This window comes from Ixodes scapularis, unplaced genomic scaffold (assembly GCF_016920785.2).
Source record: "Ixodes scapularis isolate PalLabHiFi unplaced genomic scaffold, ASM1692078v2 PGA_scaffold11__112_contigs__length_91849675, whole genome shotgun sequence".
Lineage (NCBI taxonomy): Eukaryota > Metazoa > Arthropoda > Arachnida > Ixodida > Ixodidae > Ixodes > Ixodes scapularis.
The window spans coordinates 61,931,078-61,949,817 of NW_024609837.1; the positions used below are offsets into that span (position 1 = coordinate 61,931,078).

At 44.7% G+C, this 18,740-nt stretch overlaps 1 protein-coding gene across 1 annotated transcript in view; it reads left to right on the forward strand.

The window, feature by feature from the left end:
• Positions 1-1,408: 1,408 nt before the first annotated feature.
• LOC120846795 (snake venom 5'-nucleotidase-like) overlaps positions 1,409-18,740 on the forward strand; it is a 40,406-nt gene continuing 23,074 nt past the window's right edge. Inside the window, exons 1-2 of the mRNA XM_040218672.1 lie at positions 1,409-1,639; positions 16,555-16,692. Coding sequence (XP_040074606.1) covers positions 1,418-1,639; positions 16,555-16,692 — 360 coding nt within the window. The 5' untranslated portion in view covers positions 1,409-1,417. The remainder of the gene's footprint in view (positions 1,640-16,554; positions 16,693-18,740) is intronic.

Here is an 18,740-nt window from a genome sequence, read left to right on the forward strand (position 1 = left end):
AGGGGGGTCCGCGGACCCTTCGGGGTCCCCGAAGGCATTCTAGAGGTTCGCGAAGCCCTGCTTCGTCAGTACTGCCGGGCAATAAAAGTTGCCTTTCTTCAGATCGAGAAGCAATGTTTCAGTTTCGGGCGAGTTTTCTCGTGTGTATATCAATAAGAGAACTCTACTTTACACTAGGCATTAGCAATATTCATTCATTAAATCACTGATATATTTAACCTATACCTCTCCCTTTTCCTCACCGCAAACGGCTTCATCCATCATCTCCGCCGATCCACAAGGAGTCCGCGAAACATCAATGGTTAAGAACCACTGTGCTACGCAAATACTGAACGTTCCTCCCTCTATGCTTCGACGGGTATATATATACATATATATATATATACACATATTTAATAGAAAATATTTCGCTAATGGCGACGATTTGCATTATTGCCGGTTAAGTCTCAATATACAAAAGGGGTTTATTTATTTTTAAATGAAAGTGATTCTTTAATTCTTAATATATTCTAAACCGCGTCCTCTGCTTGCGCCAGTGAGCCTTTGTCCAGAACACAATATCTAATCGTACTACCGAACCTTCAATTCGCAACTCCTCATAAAACTTCGGCAAAACTTCAGTAGGGGGTCAGAAAGTTTCGCCACGTGAGCTACTCAACTGGAGGGGGCATTTTTGTTTGGCCATTCCACCATGCGTGAGCCACCCCAAATTCGTGATTACAATTAGTTTTCAATGAACAAGGTCTCGTGCACCGACATTTTGCTACGCCTGAAATTGTGATCACTCTATTAAAACAGTGATTCTTGATTGATCTCTAGCAAGAAAACTTAAAAATTAGCTTTTTGCCGCTTGTTTTTGAACAAAACTAAGTATTTCCAAGGGGAGAGGAGCCAGCCGATTAAAAGTATACCTGTTTACGGTTCCTCTACTAGGTAGCGCTAGTCACGGCGCTTAAGCTTAACAGTGACGAGTACATTGAAAGTAAATTTGAGAAAAGAAAAATAGGAAGAATTATAATATGTTCGAGATAACTGCAGATCCATGCAAGATTTATCGGCTGATTGTAATTCACCTAGAATCTTAATTGCGATCGCCTGGATCATAATTCAAAAGAGTTCAATTGTAGTTACCTAGCGGGAAAGCGCATTTTTTCTCCTCGCGTCCCGGTATAAATCAGCAATGAATTGCAGACTGATACTCCAACTGTGCTTACGCATCGCCATTTATGTTCGTGAGCACGCGGCGTCTTGGCGAAACCGATCGCTCCACTGATTGCGAAAGAGCCTCGACCTTTAGGATTTTTTTATACGATTTCTTTTGGTAGAGCAGCAAAAACAGCATCTGCGCTTGCACAGGCTCACTCATAAAATGCCGCGAACATTTTCGCTTTTTCTCCCGGCACAGGAAACACCTGCGATGCTCGCCATACCAAACAAATGGCGGTTGTTCGCAATCCTTCTGGCGTCCAATGTGACCGTCTTGTTAGGCTTGGACAGCAAGGCGTTTACACTCACAATTCTGCACACCAACGACGTCCACTCGCACATTGAAGAGACCACCAAGTATGGGGGAGTATGCTCGGAAAAGGACAAGAACGACTCAAAATGCGTCGGAGGAGTTGCAAGGATCGTGACCAAGGTATGGTAAAATTCAACCTTTCAACAGTTACTCTGAGTGCAAAGACTTTTATTTGCTCTAAATTGATATTTACCTTACACCATCTCTGTTCACTATAGAGCTCTCTCCGTAGCTATATCGCAAACTTAATTCTGTCAATGAAAACAAAATATTGCCGCGCGCAGGGCCGAGCAAGCAGCGCCCGGTCACGGCATTCTAGAAGGTGCGTTTATTCTTACTTGGGGCGAAACTGTTATCATTTCGCCCTAGTTTCTTGTTTTCGAAAGTGCGTGTTTATTCTCACCCAGAACGCTCGATGCTCGAACCTTCTTGACCGGATTTTCGATATACCGAGGCAAACTAGACAAGGAGCGGCCCGCGACCTTGTCGAGACAGGATTCTCCAGCCATTTCCCGTGTCCTACAAACATTCGCCGTCCGTCGAGGTATTTTCTACGAAGATAATTTTGAGAACAGCAACTCAACATGGCACCTGGTAACCCCTAGAAGTCTTTGAGATCTTCCAAGCCTTCCACAACGACCCGACGTCTGGTAACCTTGGCTACAGCAAGACTTTCGCAGGGATCCGAGAGAACTATCTGGGCCAGGCTTCCGAAGGCTGTCCGCCTCTGCACACATTCTTGCCACAAGTGCCAGCGACGGAAGAAACCGCCAACGAAACCGGCAGGCCTCCTGCAGCCGATCGATCCCCCACTGCACCGTTCCAGTATATTGGAATGAATCTTTTAGGACATCTCCCACCGTCGACGCAAGGAAACCGTTGGATAATCGTGGCAACTGATTATCTCACCCGGTATGCCGAGACAAAAGCAGTCCCGTCGGGAACTGCTGTGGAAGTAGCCAAGTTCTTCGTTGTGTCTAGTGTCCCCCGACACGGCGCTCCACAAATCCTGATTGCTGACCGAGGCTCATCATTCATGACAAAACTGACACAAGAGATACTCCGACTGAACAACACCGACCACCGTCAAAAAAAGTGAAAGTAGAGCGCAGCTCTTAGGGAGGAGGAGGGAAGGGTACTGGGGGGTGAAGTGACCTGAGGGAGGGGGGGTCACGTGACCTTGGGGGGTCACGTGACGATGCCGATGATGTCATCAGTGACGTCACTGATGACGTCATCAGTGACGATGACGATGCGGACTCCGATGACGTCATCAGCGATGATGACGATGACGGTGCGGATGTCGGTGACGTCATCAGTGACGTCACTGATGACGTCATCCGTGATGATGACGATGACGATGCGGATGCCGGTGACGTCATCAGTGATGATGACGATGACGATGCGGATGCCGGTGAGGTCATCAGTGACGTCACTGATGACGTCATCAGTGATGATGACGATGACGATGCGGATGCCGGTGACGTCATCAGTGACGATGACGTCATCGGGTAGGTCACATGACCTCGGCGGGGAGGTCACGTGACCTTGGGGGTCACGTGACCCTGCGGGAGGGGCCACGTGACCTCTGGGGGTCACGTGAACTTGGGGTGACCTGGGGGGTCACGTGACCTTGGGATGACCTTGGTTACGCCGACGCCGACGCCGACGGCGACGCCGACGCCGCTCACGCCGGGAACGGGCCCCTAAGAGCTGCGCTCTAAAACGGCATACCACCCGCAGACCAACGGGCTGACGGAGCGATTAAACAAGACCATCGCCGACATGATGTCGATGTACGTGGAGGTGGAACACAAGACGTGGGATGAGGTGTTGACCTACGTCACGTTTGCGTACAAAGCGGCGGTTGAAAAAACCACTGAGATCACACCTTTTGAGCTGGTCCACGGCAGAAAGGTGACGACGACTCTCGACTCTATGCTGCCCAATGACCCGACGGATGATGGCACCGACGACGCCAAGCTGGTCACTCAAAAGGAAGAAAAGGAACGACAGTTAGCACGCCTTCGGATAAAGGAACCACAACGTGTCGACGCTGGCCGGTACAACCTTCGCCGCCGCGACATGGAGTTCCAACCCGAAGACAGGGTGTGGGTGTGGACGATGATTCGCTGCCGCGGCCTGAGCGATAAACTGTTAAAAAGTTACTTTGGACCCTACAAGGTCATTTGCCGCCTTGGGGACTTTAACTACCAGGTGCTTCCCGATGGAGCCCGACCATCAGGATGCCACCAGCCACGATCCCGAAGTGGTCCACTTAGTTCTACTCAAGCCGTCCTATGCGCGTTAGGATTGTGAAGCTCATGTTTATTTCGTCTCACCGTAATTTTTATTAGCCATTTTTGTTTTCTTTCGCGTTTTATCGGGACGATGCGCTTTTAAAGGAGAGAGAGAGTGGGGGGGGGGGGGAATAATTCGGCGCCCAGGGCCGAGCAAGCATAGCCCGGTCACGCTATTCTATAAGATTCACATTTATCCTTGCTCAGGGCTTTAACTTTTATCATTCTGCCTTAGGTCTTTGTTCTTGGAAGTGCCTGTTCATTCTCACCCCGAACGCTCCAAGCTCGAACGTTCTCGGCCTAGTTTTCGCGATGCCGACGCAAAGTAGATAAGGAGCGGCCCGCGACTTTGTGGAGCCATCAATTTGTGCGCGAAGTACAGGATCGATTACTCGACAAGGTCGCGGGTTTTCGCCGGTCGCCACCCCCGGGACCCTTTTCTGCCGCGGTTTCCGTTCACCTTCACCCCACCCCCCCCCCCCCCCCCCCCCCCCCCCATCGCCTCTACGCAGATCCCGCCGTGAGAGCCTGTCACCCCTCGCCTCTCGTCGGGAATACTAAGCGCGGCAACCCCTGACGGTGGAGTTGCCGAAGACGACCGTCGTTAACATCCTCCAAGAACGCCGGAGGGCCCCCATCCTAGCGACGACAAAAATAGGAACGACGATTCAGCAACGGTGCCCCACAACCTCGCCATTCTCATCGACGGCCACAACGCGCCTTCACTTGTGGACACCGGAGCAGGTTACTCAGTTGTGAGTGGGAAGCTCTCTCGCCAACTTCGGAAATTCGGGATGCCCTGGGACGGCCCACAAATACGCATCGCCGGAGGACACCTTATCACGCCTGTTGGGAGGTGCACTGCTCTCGTCGAAATTCACGGGGAGACCTGTCCAGTCAAATTCGCCGTCCTTCTGGACCGTGCGACCGACGTCATCTTTTGCATGGACTTCCTATGTGAGTACAGTACCGTGATCGACGTTGGAGAAAACAGGCTGACGCTGCGAAAGCCCGTCCTCACACTGGAGGGATCCAAAACGACGCAAGCCGCCGTTCGAGTCATTGCGGACCTCGTGAACCTGCCACAGCGGTCGAACGTTCTTATGCCCGTCGTGACCAATGCAGTTCCCTGCGAGGAAGTCCCTCTAGAAGGCAACGTCCGACTGGTTTTCGGAAGAGGAATAGGCGTCGCAAGGGGAGTAACCAAGCTGCAGGATGGATGTACTCTGGTCCTTGTGACGAACTTTCGACAGGAGGCGCAGCATTTCACGAAAGGTGCCGCTGTAGGCTACGTCGAAAAACTCCGGAGCGCCGCCGAAATCGCCGCATTCTGCTATGAGCCCTCGCCATCTCAGCCGTGCAGTACGCCGCCGCCGCTGTTCGACATAAACTCAGCTCAGTTCCATGGAACGACGACAGCTCGGGGACCTCCTCGCCGAATACAGTGACTGCTTTGCGAGGACGTGGGAAGTGCGCCAAACGACAATTGCGAAAGATCGCATCGTTAGCAATGACGATGCGCTCTCCCTCTGCATCGACCGCCGTAGAAAACATCATTCATCATTCAGGACGAAACCCTTAGATTCTGCGTAAACTACCGGTGGCTCAACGCGGTGTCGAAGAAAAACACGTATCCGCTCCCCCGCAACGACGACACAGTGGACCGGCTGCGCCGCTGCCGATACTCACCGGACCTAGCATGTACCAAAATGTTATATGTTCTTTTTTTTCTTTTTTTTAGGGGGGGGGGGGGGATTACGTTTGAAGTACTTTTTGACGGAATGAAGCTCTGTACAGATGATGAGCTGAAAGCGGTGAAGCATTCTTGGAATTGAAATCGGCAGCAAGTTTTTCCTTCGCGACATCTACTTCTTGGTGAAGCGTTGGAGCACAGGTGTTGAACGTGAGGAGGGGTCAGGGGTTTTATGTTCAATTCTGAAGAATTGTGTTTAACTCTGTCTACAATCTTAGGCAGTTCAAAAATAAATTGCAGTTTCTTTTTGATTCCTCGTATATATGTACCTTCGTTCGCCCCTGACATGCTTGCAATTGACTAGTTGTGTGGGTTGACGGGTAACGGTCAACCTGCGAACATACAGGGTTGAAGGTGAACATTTGAGAGAAGTGTCTCTGGTTGGGGAGCAACAATAATAATAAATAAAATATACACCAACCAAATCCTCGTATAAAGGAAAAACTCTACGTTTCGAGACCAGCTCGGTCTCTTCTTCAGGGGTTGACTGCGCCTATGGCCGTTGAGAAGCAGCAATCTGTTTTCTTATTCTTCTACGGCAGTGTCTATCGTTTTGCATCGGTGAGGTGGCAAAGTCCGTTCACGTAGCCGGTCAGTAGAGTGCCGAGGGATCTATTTATGTTTTCTGGCGTTGTTTGTATGTGCCAAGATTCAATAAAAAGTCTATGTCTGGGATTGGTCTCAACAGCCAGGATGCTGGTGTTGGCAAAGTCAATTTTGTGGTCCTTGACCGTGGAGCATGAAAAGGACTATACCTTACCTTTCCTCGATGTGCTCGTCAGAAGACAAAATGAAGAGCTCCAGTTTTCTGTCTAAAGAAAACCGACACCATAATGGACGCTATTTCCATTTCCATTCCAATCACCCAGCCTGTCACAAGGCATCGGTGGTCACAACACTCTTATCTAGGTCAAAAAATATCTGCTCATCCGAAGCTGACCGAAAAAAGAGGAACACACCATCTTCGCCGACCTACAACATAACGGTTTTACAAGCAGCTTTATCCGCCGCATTGCGCGTGATCAAGCCCGAGATCGCCGACACCTGCAACTCCCAGCAAGTACACAGACCCGTCGTACCTCACGCATCAGCGTTCCTTACATAAAAGGTACAAGCGAGGCGCTGGCACGTGTACTGGCCAAAGAAGGGATCCAGGTGGCCCACAAGCCGATGTCTACGCTTGGAAGACTCATGCCCCATCCAAAGGATCGCCAGCCTAAGGAAAAAGCACAAGGCGTCTTTTATAAAATTCCATGCGCGGACTGTCCGGTCACATACATCGGGGAAACGAAGAACTTTCGGGAGAGAATCCGCCAGCATATGAACGATGTTCTAAAGTTTGACCATGAACGAAGCGCCGTAGCCGAGCACTGCGACGTCAAGGACCGCAAAATTTACTTTGCCAACACCAGCATCCTGGCTGTTGAGACCAATCCCAGACATAGACTTTTTGTTGAATCTTGGCACATACAAACAACGCCAGAAACATAAATAGATCCCTCGGCACTCTGCCGACCGGCTACATGAATGGACTTCGCCACCTCACCGATGCAAAACGATAGACACTGCCGTAAAAGAAGAAGAAAACAGATTGCTGCTCCTCAACGGCCATAGCCGCAGTCAACCCCTGAAGAAGAGAGCGAGCTGGTCTCGAAACGTAGGGTTTTGTCCTTATACGAGGATTTGGTTGGTGTATATTTTATTTATTATAACATACAGGGTGTTTCTGCGAAAGCTGTCAAAACTCCCCGAAAATATTTTGTTCAATATCTCAAGAAACTTGGACGAGGTCAAGGATCGCAAAAAACATACAAATTAGCATGATTACTGAATAAATTTAGCTATTGTTTAATTACTGAAAATAAACATATGATTCTACTGATAACCTAGGTATCATCAAAACCACTAAATTAACTTTTTTTTAGAAGTATTTAAGGCAGGGGCAGCATTTTACGGAGCTCTAGAAAAACAATTCTCAGTTTGGACATGTTTCTAGGTTTGGGTTTCCTATTGTAGTGCATCCCTGCGCCCGCGGTCCCGCTACCCAGTCAGGGGGATGAAGCTCTCGGCTACTTCCGTCCGGCCGCGTATGTTTATGACGTTCGTCCGGTCTGGCGAACTGCTTCCGATTGCCGCGGTCCCAGCGGGTGTTGGCACTTGTTATTTTATTTTGAATAAATATGATTCATATATTTAATGAAGTGAAATAAAGGTGAACTTGTTTTTAAATCGTTCACGGCTTTGACGGTTGTTATCATAACTTTCTCTTTCACTCTTTCAACGTGTCTGGGCGCGCTCTCTCTCTCTCCGAACCCGCGCCTCGCGCCTCGAGATGCGCTGGCCGCTGCCGCCGGGAAGTCGGCAAAGTCCGTGGACCGTTCGTTAGAACGGGCCAGACACAGGCGCGAGAGATACGAGACCGCGAGCTGTTTCGCTTCTGGGAGTTCGTAGCGGAGCGAGATTCGTGCCATGTTCGTGCGTGCGCGGCTTTCTTTTCTTTTTGCGTAGGAACTCGTTGTTTTTGTAATGTGGTCGAGCATGGATTTTCGTCATCACCACATCACCTGCTGTGCCAAGTGGGAAAATAATTACTGCCGAAAGCCGGGACAACAATGGTTTCGAGGTTTCGAGTTCCAATGGACGTGACGTGAGGTACGCTCTTTTGGTCTTCTCTTGCTTAAGTTTCCAATTAAATGTTCGCAACAGAACCTAACTGTCGCAGTGGTAGTGAGTATTAATTGTTTGATTTTTCCAATAGCTGCGATGGTTTCAAATCACAAAACCAAATTTTATCACCGTTTAGTATTCCCCTTGTTAATTCGCCGCGAGAAATATGTCATTGTGAAATATCTGGCGACTTCTATCTAATGTCAAGATTGAGCACATATGCTCACTTCAAGAGGTGGTAAACTTTTTGCAGTGAGCTATTTATTTGGGATTGTTGTCAGCGATTCACGCGTCTCTTCGCGAGGAGTGAAAACGAGCCTAAACATTTTTCGATGAACTGAGGATGAGCAATGGAGCGATCCGTACTGGTTTCCCGTTTCGTTTAACAGTGACGCACTCGTAAATTTAAGTGATGATATTAAAAACTAATACAGGTTCTCGATGAAGACTCGACGCCAAAGACTGAGCTTCTGTATTTTTAATCTCATTGCTTAGGTTCCTTTAGTTACAAACACCGTCGTCGGTCTTTACTTACGCTTACTTTTATAATAAAATTCGAAATTATTGTCAATTTTGCGTGGAGGCATTTAACCCAAGGAGAAGAAAAACGGAGGAGGCACGAGTATTCAATATCGCTGTATTGAACTTGAAGTACCGTTTTTTGAAAGGAGGTAGATAATGCCCGCTGTTTTCATATGACCATGTCAGGCACGTAAAGGCAAATCAAGTGAGTAATTCAACTTTTATTTTTTTTTCAAGGCTCCACGCCTGTGGCTGAACGGCGCAAGGCTTGTGAGTATACGCCAAGGAGCTCGAAAAGGATCACGAGGCTATAGAGAGTTTATGTAAATTTAGCAAAGTGTTTTTGCAAGGACGCATATCGTCTCTTTCGTCGCACGTAATCTTAACGTTTTATCCTGTTTTGTTGTTCATTTCTGTGATTCTTGTGTGCAAAATAGTGAGAAATTTCTTCTGTATTTTCTACTGTCTGTTGAATAAAAATGGGGGCAAAAGAACAAGCATTGCATATTTTTTGTGTATGTGTCACTTTTGTTGCTTTGCTAGGTTTCTGCTGCTTTGCTGCTGGTCTCGCGTTTCAGTGCTGGCTTGTGTGCGTTTCAACGCACATTAACCAGCATTTGAATGAATGAATGAATGAATGAATGAATGAATGAATGAATGAATGAATGAATGAATGTTTATTTTTTCCCGAGTCAACCGAAATGGAGACGGGGACTAAAGGCTCGATGACTGACAAAGGTGTCTGTCCCCAAAGCAGCGCTTTCCAGCAGCACACAGTTTACAAAGTTAACGCTCAGTAATAAACATTATATTCATTTCTTGAATATACCAGAGAAACATCTAGTTATTATATACAAATTCAAATAATAAGGGGTTCTCACTGCCCACCATGAGTGTCGTGAGATCCCTTTAAATTTACTAAAATTGTTATTAAAATCTATGTTATCTTTAATGTTATTCAGAGCTTTACTGACTTGATATTACATTGTTTGTGTTCCATAATTTCTACGGGTCTGAGGGGGCCGCCTATATGCGTGTCGAAGAGCGTATGCATGCGTTACGTCACTTTTAAAAAAAATGTGGAGCAGTGTGCAGGTCTTGTATTTTACCCTTATAATTTTCAAGTAAGCGCAACATTTTTTTCTGCAGTGTGAGCAACGAGTTATAGTTTGTGGTCGACGTCGTGCCCCACACTAGAAGACAATAACAAAGCCTTGAGTAAAGGATCGAATAATATAAGGTTTTCTTTAGCCATGTTGGTATAAGGATCCCTATTTTACATAGACATCCGAACGACCGTGAAAGCTCAAAACTTAATTTATTCACGTGTGTGTTCCAATTTAGCTCTTGATTAAACGAAACTCCCAAAAAAATTTTTGTTCCTGGACTTGTTCTATAATTTCATCTTTAAATGCATAACTAAGTTGGTGCTGTCGCGTTTGTTTTTAGGTGCAAATAGTATATACTTCGTTTTTTTCTGATTTAAATTTAGCTTGTTAACTTGAAGCCATGTAGCTAGGTAGGCAAGATAGCTATTTGTCAATAGTTCTAATGGCTTTGGATGAGTCTGCAAAAGATACTCTGGTGTCATCCGCATACACAATAAGCTCATGAGGTCCCGTGATTGCTGTAATATCGTTTTTATATAGAAGAAACAAGGGGACCTAAGATCGAACCTTGTGGGACTCTGCATTTGATTTCCATTGTACTTGAGACAATGCTATTCATTTTAACAAATTGAAATCGATTTTCAAGATAATTGTTTTAGAGAGCCAGAGCTATTCCACGTATTCCATCTGTATGTAGTTTTCTGAAGAGTTTGTCGCGTTGTAAAGTGTCAAACGCTTTACTTAGGCCTAAAAAAATTCCCAGCGTATATAGTTTATTCTCAATATTCTATATTAATTTGACCTTTGCCTCTACGAGTGCTTGCTCCGTGGATTTACCCTTCTGAAATCAATATTATGATTTGTTAATCACATGATACTTTGATAGAAATTGGTCTATTCCGCTTCTTCTTTCTTCTATTCTCAAATAGTTTAGAGAATATAGGCAAGACCGAAATTGGTCGAAAATTGTGTAGGTATTTTCCGCCCCCTTTGTAGACAGGTGTAACTTAAACAATTTTAAGTTGCTCAGGAAATGTACCCGTTTCTAACATGCAATTTGTGATGTGCGATAAGACGTCGCAAATATCTTGGGAAACGTAATTAATAGGAACTGGTTTAATGTCGTCAATGCCAGCAGCTACATTATTTTTTATTTTTGTTATTAGTAGTTCTGTTTCGTGTGGGGTGACTGGTGATAGCATTATCGAGTTTGTTAAGGAAGTCGTGCTAGGTGTGTCGTAATATGCTTGCGTATCTGCAGTACACTCGTCAACTTTTACAAAGTGCTCGTTCATTGCGTTAGATAAGTCCAACCCGCTCACACGCTTGCCATCGACAATCACAGATTGCATTTCTGTAGCGCGATTGCTACTGTTTGTGAGGCTATTTACCGCTTCCCATACTTTTCTGGGCTCATTCTGGACGCGAACAAATAGGCGTTGACAATAATCTTGTTTTGTATTCTTCAAATTAGTTGTTAGCTTATTTCTGTACTTTTTGTAGGCTGCTAAAAGATATTGATCTCTGCTTTTAAGAAAATCATGGTATTTCTTATTTTTTTCTTTAATCCGAGCGTATAACTTATTGGTCATCCAAGGTTTGCGCAATCTACCTTTTCTTTTGTTCATCAATTTAAGTGGGAAGGTAGTGTCATAACATATTTGAAGTTTTTGAGAAAAGCTGGCGTACGCGATATTTGGGTCGTGTTCAAGATACTCACTGTTCCAATCGATGGCAGTGATTAGGTCACGAAACTTTATCAAGACATCTTCGTCTATTTTTCTGTAACTGTAACTGCTACGTTGAGTTAGTTTTTTTTAAAGGAATGGTGCAAAACAGAAAATAGGTAAATGGTCACTTAAGTCGTGCGTAAAAATGAGAGAAGATAACTCATGAGTGTTTAAATTAGTTATACATACGTCGAGACAAGTAGCGGTATCTGAGGTCACCCTGGTGGGCAGTGTTACCGTATTAATACATCTGAAGGTGCACAAGACATTTTGTAATTCCAACGGATGCTTTTCTTCTTTATGTAAATTGATATTGATATACCCCATTATCCCCCATTATAAAAAAAATGGCTTAGCTGTTGAGCCAAGAAACCCAAGCAAGTCCTCAGAGTAAGATATAAACACAGATTTATCTCCAGTCGGTGGTCTATAAACAACACAAACAATAACACTTCCGGCGTCCACAACAAGAGACTCGACGTCTTTCGAGATAGCGGAAAACTCGTCTAACACATGGAAAAAAATGTCTTCTCTTAAATAAATCGCAACCCCGCCTCCCCTTTTATTTTTCCTGTCCAGGCTGGTGCATTTATATCCACTGAAATGAGGGGGCTCAGATTTTTCAGGGATCTACGTTTCCGTACAAAGCAAAGCATCAAGATTTATACATAATGATTAAAAAAACATGTTTAGATTGTCTTGTTTATTGTTTATGCTCCTGGTAATAAAATGTACCAAGGAAAAATGTGAATTATAACTTTGATATATTTGATTGAAAAATGAATCGTCGTAGTATCTGCAATCTACTGGGAGTGACAGTCATTTTTGTCAAAACTTAGTTGGCCTCCGAGTTGTGTACAAATTGTCAAGGTCATCGCTGCACTTGATGTGAACAGCGCGTGCTCCTTTAGTTTTTCGGGCAAGAATCTTTCCGTTTGTATGCCATACATAAGCGTAGTTCTTCGCATTGGCGCGTTCTTTAGCTGCCCGAAGAAGCTCCCGATTACGCCGAGTCAGGTTCTCTTGAATGAACAATCGCGGGGCACTGTTCTTTAGCTAATTTTTTTTATTAAGCCATGCATCTCTAGTCTGTTGCCTTGCGAAATCAATAATCACTCCGGGCACATGTCATTGTCTAGCGGGTAGCCTATATGAACCGATACAATATCGGACTCGGTGAGATGAGGTAAATCTAGTTTGTTAGCAACCTCATTCAACGAAGCAATCGGATTCTCGTCCTGCGCCGCAGGGATCCCATGAACCTCTAGATTGAGACGCCTGCTCCGAAATTCGAGTTCATTAACCTCCTGCAGGAGCTGATCCTGTACGTTTACTTGTATCATCCTTCTCTTCCAGTTCTGTTACTCTCTTTCTAAGTTCTTTGATTTTGGTCTTTTGAGTATTGAGGTTCTGTTTGATTTCCTCGAAGCTTTTAGACATGAACTGGATGGAGAGCTCCATACTGTCTACCTTCTCTTTCAGAAGGGGGAGGCTTTCCAACTTCTGGTTGATAGATACGAGAAGATTTCTCATATCGAGTTCAGGCTGATGTTTTTCACCTCCACCAGCCTGCAATCCGCCACTCCTGCAGGTTGAGCACCGCCAGCCCTTTTTAGCGGCCTCGGTTTTCCCAGCGAAAGATTTCTTGTTTACTCCGGCATATTTAACGAAATGGTACTTGTACTCACACTCGGAGCATTCTACGGACGTCTCTGTATCGCTGGCTGGCAACTGACATGAGGAACATATTTCAGCCATTTCTGATAGATTGCAGAAACACAAGTTTAGACACTAACACACCAATAGTGGCAGCAGCGGCAGCAGCACCACAAGTTAGGCCAAGGTAATGAAATATAGTTGTTACCGATCTGTAATAGGCGTAGTACGTGGTTAGCGAGGTTCGCTGGGAGCTGCCGCTGCCGCAAAATTATCGCCGCTTGGAAACCCGCCGCTTAACTTGGTTCAGCGTGCACGATAAGCGCTTGCGCTGGGAGAGTCCCCGAGGTTCCAATGTAGGGTAGAAGGCCAGAGTGGTTAGCGATGTTCGCTGGGTGCTGCCGCTGCCGCAAAATGATCGCCGCTTGGGAACCCGCCGCTTATCTTGGTTCAGCGTGCACGATCAGCGCTTGCGCTGAGAGAGTCCCCGAGGCTCCAATGTAGGGTAGAAGGCCAGAGGTGATTCCACAGATGCGATGACAAACGTATGCTGACGATCGCAGCTAAACGCGAAAACCGGGCCCGAACAAAAAGCTGCAATATTTTTTTTTATTCTAGGTGGCACGAGCTATCACCCATCCATCCAGGTACAATGGCGCTGCCGTGCGGTTTCGGTTTTGGTTCGCTGTGCCGCCATGTTGATATTAGTACAGCCCACCAGATACCAGGGGATTCAAATGGCGCTGCGGACTCCCAGGGTTTACCAATTCGCGTTCCATGGGCGGTATAGAAAGTTGCACTCCACTGGCCCAGTGACCGAGATTTGCAACACCCGTGCGATCCATCCTACGAGGGAGGCGAAGCGGTGGCTTCGAGCCGCTGTCACGTGCACTCCGATAAGAAACCCAAATGTAGAAACGTGTCCAATCTGTAAATTTTTTTTTTTTTTTAGAAAGCCGTAAAATTCTGCCCTTGTTTTATATATTTCTAAAAAAGTTAAATTAGCGGTTTTGATGATACTTAGCAAGGTTCCCAGTAAAACCATGTGTTTATTTTCAGTAATTAAACAACAGGTTAATTTTAGTTAATGGTCTCGAAATTATTATGTTTTTGCAGTGCTTCAGGCCCGCCAAAACTGCTAGTTTGTTCTCGCAAAGAGTTTCGCTTTACATCAAACAACATATTCCTATAGCAATTTGCGGAAACTTGCAGGAAACACCTTGTATCTCGCAACTATTTTAAAACTTGAAAAGCTCATGCGCCATTTAGAATCTTTCACGTTCTCACTTCCACAGCTTAAATAATTTTAGAACTTAGGAGGCGTTTATGACCTCCACTTTGACCTTGTGAATTTTCTCTTCAGAAAGTGATTCAGATGTCGAAAGTTGCGCCCTAAACGGGAACGGGGTAACCAGAAAGCCCGGGCCCGGCGCGTGGGCCAGGCCAGGTCGGGTAGTTAGCTATATTTTCGGGCCCAAGCGGGGCCCGGGCACGGGTCCGAGTTGTGCTTTATCTCCCACTCTAATGGCACCTGCAGCCGGGAGTGGGTCGGGCCGGGTCGTTTTAGGTAGGCATTCCATCGGGCGAGGTCCGGATCGGCTAGGAGTCAGCGAGCCCGGGTCAGAAAGGGCCTCGAAAGTTGGGCCCGTGCAGTGCTCTAGTCGGAAGTACGTCGGTTCTGGGATGGTCTATAGATTGTGATGCAAGTGCTTGACTTTCACACTCCAATTTATTTAGTGTATGGGCTACTATATGTAAGAAGCGTAGGGCACGGAGTGTAGGACCCCTTAAATATACCAGAATCGGCGAGGCTTCTGTTTATATAGAGCAGTTTGTTTCAGTTTCGCTACACTGATTCGGGATGGTTAGTTTAATGACGACACGCTCTGCCATAAATATACGAATGTGATATTGAAGACCGTCTTTAAGGTGCTTGAAATATTTGAGGCAGTAGGGTTAGTTTTGAGTTCTTTGTGGGCACATCAACATGGTGCATTACTCATTTGATCAGTGAACAGCATTCTACTAGATGAGCTCATCAACAAATGCACATGGCCATCCTAAATATTATCGACTTAGCAGCATTGCAGAAGAGCTAAATTAAGAATATTCCGTGTTTTTAGCGCTTAGAAGTGATTTTTATTTAGGATGTTTAAGTACAATTCATTATAAATATAGATTCGGTACATCAAAGTATTACAATTTATTTTGTGAACCGAATGAAATTTCAAAATACATAATGAAAATAATATTTCTACTAAAATCATGGTTCTTACTTAAAGTTGTCGCATCTGAAACTAGTCGGCGGAACTCAAACATTTCATTATCAGATTTATTTTCTTCTGAAAATAAAACAAAAAAATACTATGAGAGCGCAATAGCTATAAACAAGGGATTCTTTCGGCCGTAGTTGCGCAATGTGCCAATATCATTGCAGAGAAAAAGTGGGAATTGTGTAATCGGTAGAGGTAAAATATATTTAAAGCACTCATGCATCTTTCCCACTACCATTTTTTTTCTTTTGTGAGTAATCTGTTGAAGTTTAGTTGAATGGTAAAGGCATCGGCCTCCCCGATCCCTAACAACGATCGTTTTCTAACAAGTTCTAACAATTACACAGGGTGTAATTAGAGTATGCAGGATTCTCATTACACAAGGTGCTTGTTTATTTAAGATATTAGATTTTAAGCTGTGAATGATACAAGATTAGTCTTCAGGTTATGTTTATTATGATCGACGGACGTAAGACGGGAGAAGAACCGTATAATTTTTTTGACTATATAACGTTTTATAAATAGGATTTATATACCTTGTTGCAATTGCATTTCTAAAAGTGGCCAATATTAGATGTTCAACAAATGTTATATATATTTGAGAAAATCTACGGGCTTTGCGATGATCAGAGATTTGTTACCGAATGTTTGTCATTTGGTTTCTACATTAGATCAAGAACGAGCCCAGCACGCCCTTTCCCGTAAACATGATATACTTGTGACGGGTACCTCCCTGTTATCGTGGCGTTTCCTCGAAATACTCTCCAGAAAAAAAAATACCTCGGTTACCATTTTGTCACTTTTCTACGCATCATTGTGAGCACGGTCCGCCAAGCTGGATAAAAACCAACCACGACAATATTAACTTAACTGCACCCGTGCAGTTAGAACATTTTTTGCCAACTTAAAACCCGTAGCCTGTATATACTACCCTGTATATACTTTTACTAATAAAAATATCCTTGCTTCAGTATTACGTTCATACTTTCAGGTGAATAACTATGATTTTGTTATTATCTATATAGGTCAAAGAACTGAAGGCACAGCATTCAGGTGCTTTATTCATGAACGGAGGAGATTTTTACCAGGGGACGCCCTACTACACAATTCTGAAACACAGAATGGTTTCAACGATAATGACCGCAATGAAGTATGATCAGGTGGTAAGCAGAAATAACTGTGTTTTCTTTTTCATTTCACACAACGATAAACTTGTTGATTTTTACGTTCAGGAACACTTCGGGGGTAGTTTTGAGGAATGTTTACACTAACACAGTTTCACTGAAAGCTCACAAATATATTGTAAAAAATGGCTACTCTTGAGCCGTATTGCGTGATCGTTTAGTATGCCTAGTTTTAGCTTCAGGCATGAGTGGCTGAGATTTCAAAATAGTATTTATCAAAATTGCGTTTATTCCAAATTGGCAATTTCGATGATTGCGCTTACTTAAGTCCTGTATGAAGGTAATCTCATAAATAGTAACTTGAGACCTAAGCGCATCGAAAATTACAATGAGCCGGGAACTATATTGTCCAACCGAAAAATTGTTATAAAAGTGTTATTTAGCCGTTTAAAGCGTCGAACCATACTACTACCTAGCAGTTCGTATAGCGTCCGTTTATTAATTGCGTAAGACAGTGGTTCTCAGCCACTGATGTTCGGACCCTTTGAGAATCCGCGGAGAGGATGGAGACCCCGTCCTTGGCATGGAGAAGGGAAGGTATAGGTCAATTATGAGAGTTATTTAATAAATAGATTTACCTATGTGCTAGTGTGAAGTAGATTTCTCTTATTGACATATACACGAAAAAACTCAGACCAAATTCGGAACGTTTCTTCTCAATCTAAGCAAAGACAACTTTTATTGAAGGGGTCTACTGATGAGGTTGGGCTTCGTGGACCCCCAGAATGCCTTCGCGGACCCCAAAGGGTCCGCGGAGGGTTGTTATGTTCTGTGAACCGTACTTCCTTTTTTACCCGCCGTTGCTTCTCGAGAACTTTGTTTTTAACGCGGAAATATTTGGGACACATAGGAAAATATATAGCAGTTTACCTCCTGGTCAATATGAGACTGGATCGTGTGGGGATACAAACACCAATTTCTAAGAAAAAATCCCTATTACAGCATGAAGATATTTGGAAACAGTAACTGCTTCACATTCTTTTGTATATTTGTTAAGTGCTAAAACTAATCTTCAAATGCTGCCGTGGGTGACGATTGAAAATTTGTGAGCTGTTCTAATAAATAATGCATATATTTGTTTCTATTATAACAGTCCTCATCTAAATATGATAAAAACAGAACTTGAGCTCTTTACAAGTACCTTTTTTTACCCACGATATAAGTTCATTTCTATTACAGCAAAACTTAGCTAAACACAGACAAAAAAAAAAAAAAAAACCCTCGAGCTTTTTGCAATTATAATTTTTGTGCCTCGCATAAAATATTGATTTTAATTTTAAACTTTCTTTCAGTCATTTGATTATATATTTATTTTGGCCAAAAGACAACTAGAATTAATATCATAACTAATATTTAAACACGTGTATAAGTTGGTTTTATCAGGACCCCCCAAATGAGTGCTCCTACGTTTCACAATATGTCCGAATGCAGCCGACGCCCCCTCCAATGAAGCCAACGAAGCAACGAAAAAGCTTACATTTTTACCGCGTTGGTCGTTCTTGTGCACTTCCTTAGCCTCCTATGTACTGACAAAGCCTGGCAGATCGCCACGAGAAGCGGCAGCCGAAACGGAAAAGGTGGAGCGGCAGACAACGGATGAGAGTAGAGCCACGTGACTGGCGCCCCGCTGCTGCGAGACGCCGAAACACACTTCTCCCGAGCAAACAAGTGTGTTTCGGGTACTCAGGGCTGCAAAAGCTGTCAGCTGACGTTCAGGTTCCCCGAGAAATGGCTCTTTGATGCTCTGTGCTACCAGATACTCGCACTCCAAATCTGCGACAGTGCAGTCTAAGGCTCCGTCGTCGAACTGCGAGGCTTTGGGAGTAGAGGAGGCTATGGCGCTTCCTATGACCGACTAAACCAATCAATTTAAGAAGAAACACAGGATCACGGCTCATTGCACGTGTGTGTCCGGTTTAGCTTCTTGTAGCAAACGCACAAAAACAGTGAGCGCCGTGACGAAGCATTTTTGTCGCTCCTGGACCGACTCGATCGCATCGTAGCGTCGGCGGAACTCAGACTTGGTG